Source organism: Protopterus annectens, chromosome 7.part0 (genome assembly GCF_019279795.1).
Source record: "Protopterus annectens isolate FY-2018-M chromosome 7.part0, PAN1.0, whole genome shotgun sequence".
Lineage (NCBI taxonomy): Eukaryota > Metazoa > Chordata > Ceratodontiformes > Protopteridae > Protopterus > Protopterus annectens.
Window position 1 is genome coordinate 376349649 of NC_056739.1, and position 15589 is coordinate 376365237.

A 15589-nucleotide genomic window follows, 5' to 3' on the forward strand; every position below is an offset into this window, starting at 1 on the left:
ATTTGTTCAGGTCCCTCTGGTGTAGTCCATACCTCCACCATGGACCAGGGTTTAGACATGTCCTCTGTGGTGTTGGTACTCCCCTCATTGTGCAAGGAGAGCTACTCTTGAGTGCCTTGGGGAGAAAAGGTTAAGAGAATGTGCCCCTTCTTACCCAGAATGTTGTGTCCATCCTGGTGAAGTTGTTGCTGGCAGTACTGCCATCTCTTTATTCAGAAATTCCTTACAAATTTGACTGAAAACTAAACGTTTGTCTTCTTCTGCATCAGTTACTCTGGGCAGAAGTTAATTTATTGCATTTGGCTTAGGGTCTTGTAAAGGCTTTTGACCCCCCTTGTAACAAGACTGCTTATGGTAAAAGAAAAAAGGACTCCTCGTTCTCTGAAGAAGTTCAAGAATTTGAACCTTTAGGGGAATGTGAAAGGATACATGCATTTGTTTCATAAGTTTCTGTTTGTGTCTTTGTAGATGTATTATCTAATTCTTCCTATGAGTGATTCTGTTTCTCTGAGACTATTTCCAGGATGAATGTGTTCACTGGAAGAATACTGAAGTTTTTCAGTCCCTTGGAAAATATGATTTGTTACAAGTGGAATTTCTGGAACCTTTGCCCATCCCTCAAGTTTTGTCAGCTTTAGAGGATGTTTTTGTTGCAGCCTGTAGTTTTTCTGACAAGTTAGCCTGCTGCTCCTAAAATGCAGATGGACTGTTGTAAAGTTCCACAGTCTTTCAAGTTTTTATACACCGATTCTAGACTGGACTCTGTAGCTATGCCTTTAATCCAGCTGCTGCTAAACACTTGGTTGATTCTAATGCTCATCTTTATCAAAAGGAGCGGTAAGCTTTTGATAAGTTTGGAGAAAAAGCGTATGCTTCTAAAACTTTTAATTTTTAGAATTCTAAATTGTCAGGCTCTCAAGTTGAAGTTTATCCTGACTAAGTGAGATAGTATGAGGAACATGTAATCAGTTTCCCCTTGTGAGGGGAAAGTCTGCATTGTGTAATTTAGTTTCTTCTCTTTCCTAAGTCACTACTCATTGCTTAAAATGTATTTATGACTCCTTAGGTACTACTGCTAGGGCTGCTCTACGTGGAATTCTTTTAAGGAGGTTTGCCTAGCTGCATTCTGTGAATCTACTAGATGATGTCAAAAATGAAAATCTAAATTCTCTCTTGGATAGACACTTGGTGTTTGGACCTTCTACTGTAGAAGTATCAGACAGTGTGATAAGGGGGAAAGCTGATTCAGGGACACTTATCAAAATTTTTAGCCCCCCCCCCCTTAAGTTTTCCAAGGGATTCTGTGCTCCCTTGTTTAACTTTGGCAAAAAGCAAAGCAAACAGTTTTAGAAGAAAAAAGTAAGTAGGCTTTTAGAAAAGCAATGGCAGGGAGGATCCAAAAAGAAAGTAGGAACCCCATTTCCCTAAAATAGCAAAGGGCAATCAAATAAGGCTTCCATGATAACTCTGGCTAGACTCCTCACGAGAAAGATAAAATGGAATCTGAAAACTCTGGTTCTGATGTTTTTCGTGTTTCACTGTTGCAATCATCACATTTTCACTGTTGCAATCATCACATTTTCACTGTTGCAATCATCACATTTGGGTTATCTGCTTGCACTAGCCCTCAGTCGGCCTGATTATCAAAGTCTTGGGTCCCTATGTCGGTTGCTGTCTCATTTTCCATGACGTCAGGTAGTCAGGGGTCTAAAGCATGCAGCCGACGCCATTACATCAGTCTTTCTTGCTGTGGGGTGACCGAAGCAGAAGTAGTCCGCAAGTGCCGGCCGGCCGACTCCTGAAATTTTCATTTTCGAGTTTCGAGTTTCAGAACCGAAGTCTTCAACTAAAGCTAAGTACTACGTTGGGGAAACTTTTTCTTGCTCTAAACCAATGTCAGTAAAAGTCAATAATTGTATTTCTTGTGGAAAGCAAATACCTCATAAAGATTTTCATTTGTACTGTATTCCTTGCTTAGGCCCTGACCACGACGTACCTCGCTGTCAAGTTTTGTGCCTTATTTAAACAATGAACTATTTGTCATCTGTATATTTACCCTTCTAAATATTTTGGTACTCTGTTCAATTACCCAGATATGGCTTCGGTAAACATCTGACTACCGACATTCCGAAAAAACACAAAGATATAGACAGAGACAGGCCGCCTAGGTCCAAAGCAGATGACAACACTTCTAAGCTAGTCACCAGTTCGCCAGTACTCAGTGAGGCGCTTTCACAGCCCCTAATACCCGCTACTTCAGATTCGGAGGCCTCTACTGAGACCCATTTGGAGTCTGGTATGCTGCGAGATGCTTCAACTGTGGAACCTGTGGATGTCTCTACCTTGGATGGGTCTGGAGCCGCTGTGCAGGCACCGGCTTCTGAGGGTGTACTCAGGCCTACTGACTTGCATATTAAACCGTCGCCATCTTCTTCAAGGCCTAAAACTCGATCCATGCCTGGAAAACCGACGCCCAGTCCGCATGGTCAGGCCTCTATGCCTAAAAAACAAATAATAATGGCTGAAGACCTTATTACTTTAATCAGGGGCAGCTAACCTTCCCCCTCTAAGAGACCTAGGACTGAATTTGCTTATGATACTTCTGATCAAGATTCTGAAATTTCTGTTTCCTCTGATGACCGGGATTTACCCTTATCTACCTATGAGGATTCGGATGCAGAGGACTCTATTCCCTTTGCTTCCCCTCCAGAGGATTTCTCTTTTGGTGAAACCTTGCATACTCTTAAGGAGCATTTTCACTGGGAAAGCCAGTTTTACTGTGATTCTAAAAAGAGGCTTAGGGATTTCTTACTCCTGCCCCAACACAGGCCTTTAGCTATCCCCCCTGTACTGGACATGTTGATGATGCCTTTTCATAATCTAGCTTGGCCCCAGACTCCTTACCTTCTGCTCCCAGAAAACCTGATAGATATTACATGGTTCCTGACTCTCACAAGTTCCTTTTTAAAAATCCTACTGCGGATCCTAAGACCATTTCACAGGGACCCAAGGGCATTAACGCTACTACTGCCAAAAATTCTACCCCCTCTGATAGAGATTCCAGGGTGCTGGATAGATGGGGTAAGAAGGTATACACTTCTGCAACCTTGGCCATTAGGGCCTTAAACTGCCAGTTTTATATGTTAAAGTATCAGCAGCATATTATTGGATTGCTTAAAGAGAAAATTATGTTGATTCCTGACTGTGCTGAAAATAAGGATTTACAGGATTTAATGCATTCTGCTTAAACAAGTTGGAAAACATACTTTACAATCTGGTTTTGATTCACTAGAGGCATCATGCAGGGCTGCTGTCACTGGGTCTGTACTTAGAAGGCATGGTTGGCTTGAGGAGCAATCTTTGCCAGATCACGTTAAAAGCTAAATTGCTGGATGCTCCCTTAAATCAGGACCACCTGTTTGGAAACGAAGCAGAATTAGTACTTAAAAAGATGGAGGAAAAAAACAAATCTATGCACACTGTTAAAGATTTCCTACAAGTACATCCTCCAAGATTTAGTAGGCATTGGCCCTCTAAGAATTGGTCCTTTCCTGCCTCTTCCAGGCCTTCGCAGTTCAAACCCAGAATCAGCAGAACACCCAGGCTTCAGTCCCAAGGTATGCACAGGACTAAGCAGTGGGGGCTTCCACTTCCAAATCAGGGGAGTAGTAAGGCTCCCCCCATGGTAAACTGTCTCAGTGACTTAACTTTAAAACTTCCAAGCACTTCTCAACTGACTGCTCCTTTACGGGGAAAGATTGCTCTTCAGCCAAAAAACTGGGAAATCATTACCCAGGGCAAATGGGTTTTAAATATAGTGTCCCAAGGATACCGATTCCATTTCCACACGTTACCAACCCCAAACGGTTGGCCAGATCTGCCCCCAAATCAGTGGGCAGAGGCTCAAAAAGTACTTTCTCTCTTTCAAGTATAAGGGCTATTCAAACTGTCCCAGAAGAGGAAAGGGGACAAGGTTTCTACTCAAGACTTTTCCTGGTACCCAGAAAAGACAACACATGGTGTACTATCCTGGACCTTTCTATCCTAAACACCTTTTTGGTGATCCCAAAATTCAAGATGCTAACTCTTCACCAGTTGCTTCCTATGCTAGGCAGTGATGCCTGGTTGGCAACACTGGATTTAAAGGAAGCCTACCTGCACATCCCAATCAGGGAGTCTTGCAGAAGATACCTACACTTCACAGCAGGTTACATGCGCTATCAGTTCTCTCCACTGCCCTTTGGCTTATCTACTGCGCCCAGGGTATTCACAAAGTGCCTAGCTCCAATCATTGCATTTTGCAGGCAAATAAATATTCAAATATACCCATATCTGGATGATTGTCTAATTCAGGCAGAAAGCCAGGGCATACTTTTGAATCATCTGGCGTTTGTACAAAATGTGCCAACTTGTCTGGGGTACACCATAAATGAAAACAAATAACATCTTGTACCCTGTCAACAAATTATATTCCTGGGAGCAAGCTTGAACACAACTTCCAGATGGCTTTCCTCATGCCAGAGAAACAAATTAATTTGACAGCTTACTTCAAACCAATGGCCACAAAAACCCTTCTGTCTGCAAGACAAATACTGCAAGCCTTGGGATTCATGGCCTCCTGCATTCTCCTAATTCCATATGCAAGACTGCATGTGAGGAAACTACAATGGTATCGAAAAAGCCTATGGTGTCAACATTCTCAGGATCTAGAAGCAATGATTCCTATCATACCTTGCCTACAGTTTGAGTTCCTTTGGTGGGCAGAGGCCTGCCACCAAAACATGGGACTGTCATTCACTCTACCCCTTGCCGCCCAAACCCTAACAGATGCATCAGACTATGCATGGGGGGGCTCACTTGGCAGGGAAGTGCATTCAGGACAAATGGAACCCAAGTCAAATGCACCTGCATATCAATCAAAAAGAAATGTTAGCTGTACAAAATGCCCTGACAGCCTTCAAGGACCACATTCTTCTAGGACAATTAATGGTAAAGACGGACAACACCACTGTTATGTGGTACATAAACAAGCAGGGGGAATCCACTCCTACCCCCTCTGCAGACTAACCATGGCTCTGTGGAACACAGCCTTGAGCTACCAAGTGCATCTACAGGCTCAATTCCTGCCAGGAAAGCTAAATACACTGGCAGACGAATTAAGCAGAAATCGCATGGCCCACACAAGTGGAAACTGGAACCAAAGACTTTCAACATGTTGATTAACAAATGGGGGAGCCCAGATATAGACCTGTTTGCCTCCCCCCAGAACTACCAATTGGACAAATTCTGCACAGGGACTCCCCACAAACAAGCTTGGAAAGTGGATGCCCTGTCCTTCACCTGAAAAAATCTTATCAGTTTATGCCTTTCCTCCTCTGCCTCTCCTCTCCAAGGTACTACTAAAGATCAAACAGGACAAACCAAGGACGATAGTGATTGCACCAGACTGGCCACGCCAACACTGGTGTACCCCCTCTTTCGCATTGTTACTGCTGGCACCATGGCACCTGCCTCAGACCCCTACCCTGTTGTCCCAGCAGGAGGGCCAGATTCTGCATCCTCAGCTTCAAACCCTGAACCTGGCAGCCTGGCTTAATTACCTGATCTCTCCATTACCATCCCTCAGTAAACAAGTGTTGGATGTCATTCTGGAGGGAAGGAGGCCTAGTACTAGAAAATGTTAAGCTGAAAAATGGAAAAGATTCTGTTCCTGGAACCAAATTCAGGGGATGGGCACAGCAGCGCCCAATTTACCTCGGATTATTCAATACTTAACTGAGATGTTTCACAAGGGCCTTTCCTTTTCCTCTTTCAAAATTCATGCCTCAGCCATTTCAGCACAGAACCACCACTTTTTTTTCTCATCCACTGCTCAAGCAGTTCCAAAGAGAGGCCAAAAACTTAAGACCACCCAGGCAAGCCCCAACCCCAGCCCGGGACCTTAACTTTGTATTGGAAAAAATCACTCTACCTCCTTTTGAGCCAGCTGCAAGTGCATAGTTAAAATTCATTTCTTGGAAAACAAGTTTTCCTTTTAGCCATCACTTCAGCAAGAAGCGTGTCTGAATTACAGGCCCTTATGACAGTGGAGCCTTTCATCATCTTTCATACAGATAGGATGTCCTTCAGGACCAATCCCTCCTTCATGCCCAAGGTAGTATCCAGTGTGGCTCTTAATCAGTCCATTCATTTGCCAACCTTTTTTTCTAATCCACAGAACAAAGGGGAATGGATACTGCACTCCTTAGATGTGCACAGACAACTTAGATTTTACTTGGACAGGACTAAACCTCTCAGGAAATCTGAACAGCTGCTGGTGGCTTTTGCTGTAGGGGCAGAGGGGAAGGCCATTTCAAAGCAAACCATTTCTAAATGGATAGGCCATTGCATTAATTTCTGCTGGTAAGCACCATGGAAAATCTATCCCAGTGGGGATAAGACCACACTCAACCAGGGCTGCATCTACCTCTACAGCCTTTCTCAGAGGTGTCCCTACCAGGGACATGCTAGAAGCTGCTACCTGGAGTTCTGTACATACTTTCACCAAGCATTACCATTTGCCAATTTTCTCTAAATCCAGAGCTGGTTTTACCACTGCAGTCTTGCAGGGCCTTCTAGCTGGTCCTAATGCTATCTAAATTCCTCCTCCCATCCTTAGCTTTGGATATCTACCAAAATGTGATGACTGCAACAGTGAAACACGAAGAACATAGTACAGTTGTGTACACTTAACATAAATGTAGATGTTCGAGTGTATTCATTGTTGTAGTCCTGGTTACCCTCCCTCCAGTCCCCTGACTTCTTTTGGCTATACCTCTATTCCTCTTTACTATGCTTAAAAGCTTTTTGGTGTATTTGCTTTTTTGTTGGAGGTATAACCTTGTATATATATTTAGTTGCTTCCCATTAGGGGGGCACCTGTCATCTGGGGCAAGAACAGCTGATGTAATGGTGTCGGCTGCATGCTTTATACCCCTGACTACCTGACGTCATGGAAGATGAGACGGCATCCGACGCAGGACCCAAGACTTTGATAATCAGGCCGACTGAGGGCTACTGCAAGCAGATAACCCAAATGTGAGGACTGCAGCAGTGAATACACTCTTAACATCTACATTTATGGTAAGTGTACACAACTGTACTTTATCAACAGTCATTGACTTTTCACATTCTAGTTTTGAGAATTTGTGAAAACTGGGTTTACGTGGTGGAGGCATCTAATTTTCAGAATCAAGGCCTCCTATTCTCCATTCTTACTGCAAAGCAGTCAGTCGCAACATATGCCCCAGACATTGCTTTGGTGGCAGTGTTAATGGCTATAAAAGTGCAGGGTCTTTGGGACAAAAATGACAGACCAAAACATACACACCTTAACGTGATGCTAGCTCTCTTAAATGCTGTCAGCTCAGTGAATCATCTGCAGTCCTCGAGACCTCTTCGAGTGTTTACAGACAATACAACAGTGATGTACATAAACAAGAAATGAGGAGCCGTATCTTATCCCCTTACACAGCCTTGTCATGTTAGTATGGGATATAACTTTACACCACAACCTCACTCTGCAGGCAACTTAGTCTGTTAGAGCAAAATTGTGTGGCAGATGAGCTAAGCAGAACCAGGACTGACCCTCACAAGTGGAAACTGAATCAGGGGGTCTTCCAAGATTTCCTAAAGTAGACCTTTTTACCTCTTCAAACAGTCAGCTGGAAAAGTTCTGTACCAAGTCATATATATAAGAAGGCCTGAAAGACAGATGCCTTTTCTTTTATTTAGATTGGAATGCTTCTATCTGCTTTTCCATCCATTCTACTGATTTTAGCATACTTTTGAAGATTCAGAAGGACTCTTCCAAGTTCATTGTGGTGACTCTGTTCTGTTCCAGACAACTTTGGCTCTTCCTTTTTTAGGAACTGGTCATAGGCAATAACCAAAAGCTTCATCATTCTGCCCAAGGATCCCCTCTTTCAATGCATTCTCATGGCAAAACATATTTGAAATTGGTTTTGGTTTTGCATAAGAAGCCTCCCAGAAAACCACTGGTCCTCCTTGGGATCTAAGTTTTGTGTTAGAGAGGTTAACACTCAATTTCAAACAGATCATCGGACTGACTTGAGGTTCTTAAGATGGAAACCAGTTTTACTTATTGCACTGACTTCTGCAAGAAGAGTAGCTGAGCTGCATGCTCTTTTTCTATAGATATACAGTTTCTTTGATAATTGATCCTTCCTTTATATATAAAGTGGTATCCGAGTTTAATTTACATTGATCTATCCATCTCCCTGTTTTCTTTCCAGAGCCTAAAATGGAGGTAGGATACTGCATACCTTGAATGTCCACAGACAACTGTGGTACCTAGTTCTTCAAATTGCTTGTCAAGATGGACCTTAACCAAACTTTCTTGTAGAGCAACAATTTCTTGAATTCCTTAACTGAAATCTCTTGTGGAGAGGGCAAAGCCCAAATGCAAGTCTGAGCAACAGAAAAGTGCTTCATTTGAGTATGACATAGAAAAGGGGAGCTTTATGTCAATTTTTTTTTTGTAAGTAGAATTCACCTCCATGCTGAGAGCACATCTTATTTGTCAGGAATGGCAAATATACAGTTTATCCATCATAACTGAATCCTATTGTTTAAGTTTATATTCAAGTTTAAAAATGTGTTGAAACAAGTATACTGTGTACTTCAGCATTTTTCTGAGATGTCATTAGTGCAGATCACAAATTGTATTTCAAACATGTGACATCATTGGATAGCCCTTTAAGTAACATCAGCATGCATTGTTTTTGTTTAGAATGCACAGTATGGAGAAACCCTTTGAATCTCTTCAGGGGAGCAGAATACAACAGGTACTACACTTTTACCGTAATACTATGATGTGACAGGATGTATTTGTTAGCACTCTGATTCATGTGTTAATGAAACACATGGCTTCTGTAATACATATTGGCTCTATTCAAAATGTGCCCTTTCTAGTGTAGTAATAGCAGTGGTATATAATTTTGTGTTAGCCAGTGTGTTTGCATGTATCTGGTGGTATGAATTTATTTTGCTGTATGTATATGAATGCTTTGACACAACTTTGAAATAGCTCATCAGACAAATGTTTTTCATTTGTGCTTGAGCATTGGCAAATTAAAACATCTTGTAGTATTATAATTTTCACTGGTGGAGAGAATCTATACTGCAGTTTCAGCTACCAAGAGAGAGAGAAATATTTGGCTTTTATTATGCACTAGACTGTTAAATTAAAGCAATCAATATTCACTTTCAAGTAGAGAACAGAGTAATTTAATGTGGCAGTAGCCATTGGTGGATGACATTGTATTTCATATTTTACCCATTATTGTGGAGAGTGTTGGTCATACCGTGCTTCCTCAGCAGTGGATAAATGGAAATTCCCTGTGAACATGCTGTAATGAATTACCATTATAGAACTGTTCTGATTAGAAATTATTCTGAAAGGAAGTGTTCAGTCTTTTTAAAATGGCACCATTAATTAATGTGACACTTTTTCCATCTCTGAGTTGAAGAGTCAGTGGTGAATGATTTGCAGTGGATTGCACGTGCAAGCAAATCTTTACACATTCTTGTATGTCGGACAAGTGCAAATTATTTCACTGTAAACATGGCCGTTGAATTGCATTTCAGAAAATAAAATGTATATTTGCAAGAGGTTTATAAAACTGAAGAGTTAAAATATATTTTTCAGCTTTTGGTGGTGTGAGTTAATGGTGACATTTATTTATGAAGCGGTCAGTAGCTACACTTGCTGTCTTTCAGTATTGCTAACAAACTAATTTGTGGGAAATACCTGATTTTACCTTCAAGTTTGTGTGTATTTCACTTGAATGGGATGTTGAAATTTTCTGTTGTATAACATGTTATCCTGAGGAAAGAATTTTGAGGGGATGATACAAATGAAGTGATATTCCAGTAGGTGTTGGAGAGAAGGGCATCAGAAATTTCCTGGGGGATAACTATGAAGAGAACTGAAGTCATATTTCATAGAAAAAGGTGGTGATTTGATAATTGGAGTAGACTTCATGAAGAGGTTGTAGGGTCAAAAACTTAGGGCATCTCAAGAATACGGAATGCATGGGACAGATGCATTGCGTTTCTTATGAGGAGTTGAAAAAAAAGAATCAAGCTTTTGGGCAAGGAAGAATTTCCAAACTGTCCGTTACGTAGGACAAGGGATTGAATAAATCCTTTAGTTGATTGTATTTATTTATTTAACATTTCTTTACCGGGAAAGTCCGTCATGGTCAGGAACCCATTTTCAGTGGAGGCCCAGGGAGAAAAGCTCCAAATGAGACATGAAAGTTAAGACAGTTTACATGAGCAAGATCAAAGCAAGTATTAAAGCACACAATAATAATTGAATACTAAATAAGTACAGAGAGGTAGATGCAATAATAGATGCAAAATAAGTACAAATAGGTAGGTAAAATAATAAAACATGTACTAAATTAAAGTGGAGTGGTAGATTGCAAATATATATATATATATATATATATATACACACACACACACATCAGGTATCAGTAAGGTAAGGAATGAGGATCAGAACATTGGCTGCAAGTAGATGCTTAGAAGGATGGGAAATTAAAAGTGTAGAAATGTGGAAAGTCTGTTAGTCCAGTATGCTAGTGGTTAGTAGATGAAATTCCTGTTTTAGGGATAGAAAGGAAGGCCCCTAGAGAGTGAAAGGAGTTCACTTCCTAGGGGAAGGAGCAGGGGGCAGGTCTGATGACATAGAATATGTTTTAGGGTGTGTTTGAAGTTGTTAAAGCTCTCAATGGTAGTAATGTCTGTTGGCAGAGAGTTCCAGAGCTTGGCGGTGGCATGTGAGTATAGGCACTGTCCAGCTATTTTGTTTGGAATGAAGACTGTTTGGAGTTTTGTTTTCAGAGTGGATGGCTCTTGTAGGTATGTAGGATTTTAGGTCAGATTTAAGGGCTGGGCAGCTATCAGGTGTATATATCATTTTATGTGCAGAAGACAGCTGTACTAGGCTTAGGTGTTGTGCGAGTTTGAGCCAGTTTAGTTCATTCAGAGCTAGGCAGTGGTGGGAACGGTAGGGGTAACCTTTGGCAGTTTAATGGTAGCAGGATTGGGGCTTGTTTCAAGAGAAGATTGTAAATTGGTGTATAAGGGGGCTGCATATAAGAGTGAGGGAAGCAAGTAGGTGTTGGCGAGGGTTTTTCTGGAGGAGCTATCCAAGAAAGTGTTTTTTGTCTGTAGTGTTCCTAGTCTGGTGTATGTTTTTTTTTATGCTATTGCAGATGTGGTGTTCGAAAGTTAGTTTATCTGTGGTTAGCAGAACACCCAGGCTTCAGTCTAGAAGCTTAGCTGTGAGAACTGTTTCAATTTCTGTTTTATCCTCTGAGAATATTTTAAAGACAGATGAGATTGGTTTTGTTGAGAAAAGCAGGAGTTTTGTTTTTTTAGGATTTAAAAGTAGCGAGGTTCTCTCAGCTATGTCACTATTGAGGTGAAGGTGGCTTGGGTGAGTTGCTGTATGTTATTGGAGGTGGAAATTATGGTAGTGTCATCTGTGTATTGAATAATGGAGCTAAGGTATGTTGAGGAATGAAGGTTGTTGGTGTAAACATTGAAGAGTGTAAGGGTCCAAGTATGGATCCTTGTGGTTCCCCAGTTATGTTGGTTTGATATTGGGATAATTTATTTTGCCATTTGACACACTGTTGGTGGTTGGATAGGTAGCTTGCAAACCATTACAGGGATGGTGGGGTGCAGCCTGTAATGGATAGCTGATTAAGTTTGTTCTGGGACACTGTGTCAAATGCCTTTGATAGGTCTAGTAGTAAGACAGAAGTGATATTACCAGAGTCAATGGATTTGGACGCCGTGTCCATGAAGGAGATTAGGACAGTGGTGGTGCTGTGTGATGGGCGAAAACCATGTTGGATAGGGGTAATTGGTTTGTTTTGGATGAAGTGGTACAACAGTTGCTTATGCATGCATTTTTCCAGGAGTTTGGAAAGAGGAGAGAGATGGATATTGATTGATAATTAGATAGTTCAGTGGAATTGCTCCCTTTATGTAAAGGGGTGATGATAGACATTTTCCAGAAGTTGGGGACAATGGTCTCTGCAATAGAGTGATTTATAAGGATACTGACAGAATATGCTATGGCGTCTGCAACAAGTTTTTAAGGTTTCAGGGGGGAGGTTGTCAGAGGGGAGGGAGCATGGTTGTAGTTTTTGAATGAGAGAGTTAGGGACAGGTTGAAGAGAAACGGGGATAGATCGTGTACTGGTTTGTTGGGAATGTAAAGGGTTGTTTTTGTTTGTGCAGGAGTTTTGAGGTAAGGATAGAGAGAGATCAGAAATGGGGCTTGAGGTAGTTGTGGAGGTGGGATTTGTTAGCAGTTTGCTGATGCTATTTATAAAGTGAGAGTTAAACAGGTTGGCTGTCTCTGAGGGGGGTTTGTCAGGGTAAGGTGACAGAGTTTGTTTAGAGCCTGGGGTAAACAGGTTTGAGATGTTTCCCAAATTGTTTTGGGTTGTATTTGTGGTTTTTCAATTGATTGGAAAAGTCTGTTTTTTATCGAAATTCACTAGTTTTTTTTTTTTTGCTTTATTTCGTAGCTGTTTATATTTGATTAAGTTGGCATCCGGTTTGTTGTGCCATTCATTCCATGCTTTAGCTCTGTCTTGAAGTTATTTGGTATTTGTTTTAGCCAGGGAGTGTGGGTAGTGTTTTAAGTGGGTTCCAGTTAGACTGTTTTAGGATTTTGTTAAACTTTTGTTGGTCAAAGTTTCTAATATTTCTGGTAGTTTTGTATGTGTGGGTTCTTGTAGTTTGTGGTGTGGATCTATACATGAATATGGGTAGGTGGTCACTATGAGTATTGGGTAGAGTGTGGGGAGTAGAGTATTTTTCTAGATTAGAAACCAGTATCCAGTCAAGAGTTGCACCAAGGGTATTGCTGTTATGCATATGGGTAGCACTGGTAATGAGCTGGGTATAACCATAGATGTTTATGTTATTAGTAGGGGAGTCAGTTATCAGATCCTGTCAGTTAATGTTGATATCTCCCATAATTTATAGTGTCATTACTGTTTTCAGATATCCAAGAGAGGATATCTTCCATAGTTTGGTTGCTTTACCCAAGGAGTATATATAGACCAACAATGCATAGTTTTCTTTTGTTAATTTGTAGGGTTCCGATTAGAATTTCAGCATTGTTAAAAGTTGGTGCTTCTTTAGGGAAAGGTGAGATTGTAATGGAGTTGGGACATATTAAGGCTATCCCACCATCTTTTCTGTTGGTTCTGTCTTTTCGGAGTATATTATAGCCTGGAGGTATTATTTTAGTATCATGGTTATGGGGCTTTAGCCAAGTTTTGGTGATTACTAGGATATCTGGGATGTATTGACTTAACCAAGCATGAAGTTCTGTAGTTTTGTTACAGATACGATGTGTGTTTAGGGTTGCCAGAAGAATATTTTTAGTGTTTAGGCTTTTAGCAGAGGAAGCTAGTGTCCTGGGGTAGGGTGGAGGTCCTCACACAGAGACATAATTAGTTGTTTGGAGAGGTAATGTTTAAGGTATTGGGTAGATTTATTGTTGCAGACTATTATATAGAAGGTAGGCTTACTAGTGATTGTGTCTGGAAGGATTTAGTTTTGAGAGACACATAAAGTGATATTGAAAGAGGCTAACTGATAAGTTACTAAAGCTTTTTGTGGTGTTGTCATGATGTAGAGGAAGAGTAGAGTGTAAATGTTACAGGAGTTGGGGTAATGGTTTGGGGAGGTGATGTAGATTCGGAGACTGATGCATAATGCTAGAAGCCGGTTAGGGAGATGGTAGCACAATTTTAGTGACATGGTGTAGTTTTAAGTTCTAGAAGGTAGGGCTAATGGACTGGGTGGTACAGTGCAGATTGTGAAGCTTTAAGGTGGAGCTAGTGTGGTAATGGGTGGGGTTGTGGTGTTGATTGGATATATGAGGGCAGGAGTTAGGCTTTACAGGGTGGAGTAATTCTGAGTATTAATCTAGGGAAAACAGGGGTGGGTGGGAATGGAGGGGTAGGGAATGGAGTGAGCTCGAGTAAACCAAGGGCGAATGCAGCGGGTTGAGCAGAGCCCAGAGGTAAGAGAGTTTCTATTGTGTAGTACTACCAGGTAAGAACTGTCTTAAATCAGGCTGCTTTGTCCAGCATTAAATAGACATAAGTTTGTTGAAACTAACGAGAGATTCTTAAGATTCTCAAGATTAAAGAAATGGGGGCGGGGGAGGATCTTTGCTGCCAAGCTACTTTACAGTATACCGACTTGCTAGAGAGTAGATAATTCCTTAAGTCTATTTTAAAACCTAAAACTCAGCAAATATACTTTGCAGATAAAAAGAGAGATACTGCAAGGTGAGCAGAGCCGTATGTTGAGTGATTTTTGTTGCAACCAATTATTCATTGTGTAGGGCTTTAAACAGTACGCTGGCAGTATGGACAGGAAAATACATAAAGCTTGGCTGATAGGTGAGGAGAGAGAAAAAAAATAAGTAAATAAAAATTATTGGCAATTATGTTTAGCATGTGAAAGATAGATGGATGTATTTTAGAAAGGACAGGAAAAACTCAAACAATAAAAACACAAACTGTTGAGATTTCCATACTAGCATTCATTCTAGCACAGTAGTACAAATTTAATGCTACAGAAAATTAGATTTAAAATGTTGCTAAAGGTTAATAATAAATTAAGTAAAAACAGTAAGCAAACAATTGCATTAACCAATGGATAAAACACACAGCAAGACAGCTTACTCCATGGTAACACTGCTAAAACTACTGTAGTTGAAGCAGGTGTTAAGTGTACAGTGCAGCAGTTACATTCGTGAATTTTAAAACACAGAGCAGGCAGCTAGTCAACAAGTCTAAGTAGCTGTAGTGTCAAAAAATATGACGAAACAAATGGACCTTACAGAGCAAGCTGAGGGAACACAAGAATCAGCAGGCAAGGAAGAAAACAGTTCGAAAATGGAGCCTGGAATCCCAGTAGGTAATATCACCTCCTGCAGAGGTCTGATAGGTGGGATGGGGGTTGTGAGAGTTTACTGCACACTATGTAGGCGTGGCTAGAGCAGAGCCCAGAGGTAAGCATAGTCCAGAAACACTCAGTAAAAACTCTAACAGAAAAGGGCTTTGCTTATTTAGACTTAGTCATTTTTATAAAAGTATGATTAAATACAGCAGGTTTAATAGTGTTGCACTGCTGACGTGTTATTCATACCATAGTTTTGACAGTTACTGCTGATAGCTGATCAGGACAAATTTCTTGGCATATTCTTCTCTTTTCATTCACCAGTGTTAACTGCCATTGTCATGTATATTCTTCTGTAATATTACTTGGATAATGTGTACTTGACTTTTCTTTTAAGATGGCACTGATCAAAGCATGTCATAACTTTTGTTTTAATGTTTAAGTATTGGCATTTGTTTGGTACTAACATTTTTTAGCACCTTTATTAAATTATCACTTAAGACGTAGGCAAACATAAATTTATATAATAGAAAACAACGCATTTTAACATGCTTTCTTGTACTTACATTGTACAGCA

General features: G+C 40.7%; 1 protein-coding gene across 1 annotated transcript in view; it reads left to right on the forward strand.

Annotated features, from left to right (window-relative positions):
* LOC122805959 (suppressor of tumorigenicity 7 protein homolog) overlaps nt 1–15589 on the forward strand; it is a 538611-nt gene that overhangs the window by 145836 nt on the left and 377186 nt on the right. The window contains exon 4 of the mRNA XM_044076199.1: nt 8792–8846. Coding sequence (XP_043932134.1) covers nt 8792–8846 — 55 coding nt within the window. The remainder of the gene's footprint in view (nt 1–8791; nt 8847–15589) is intronic.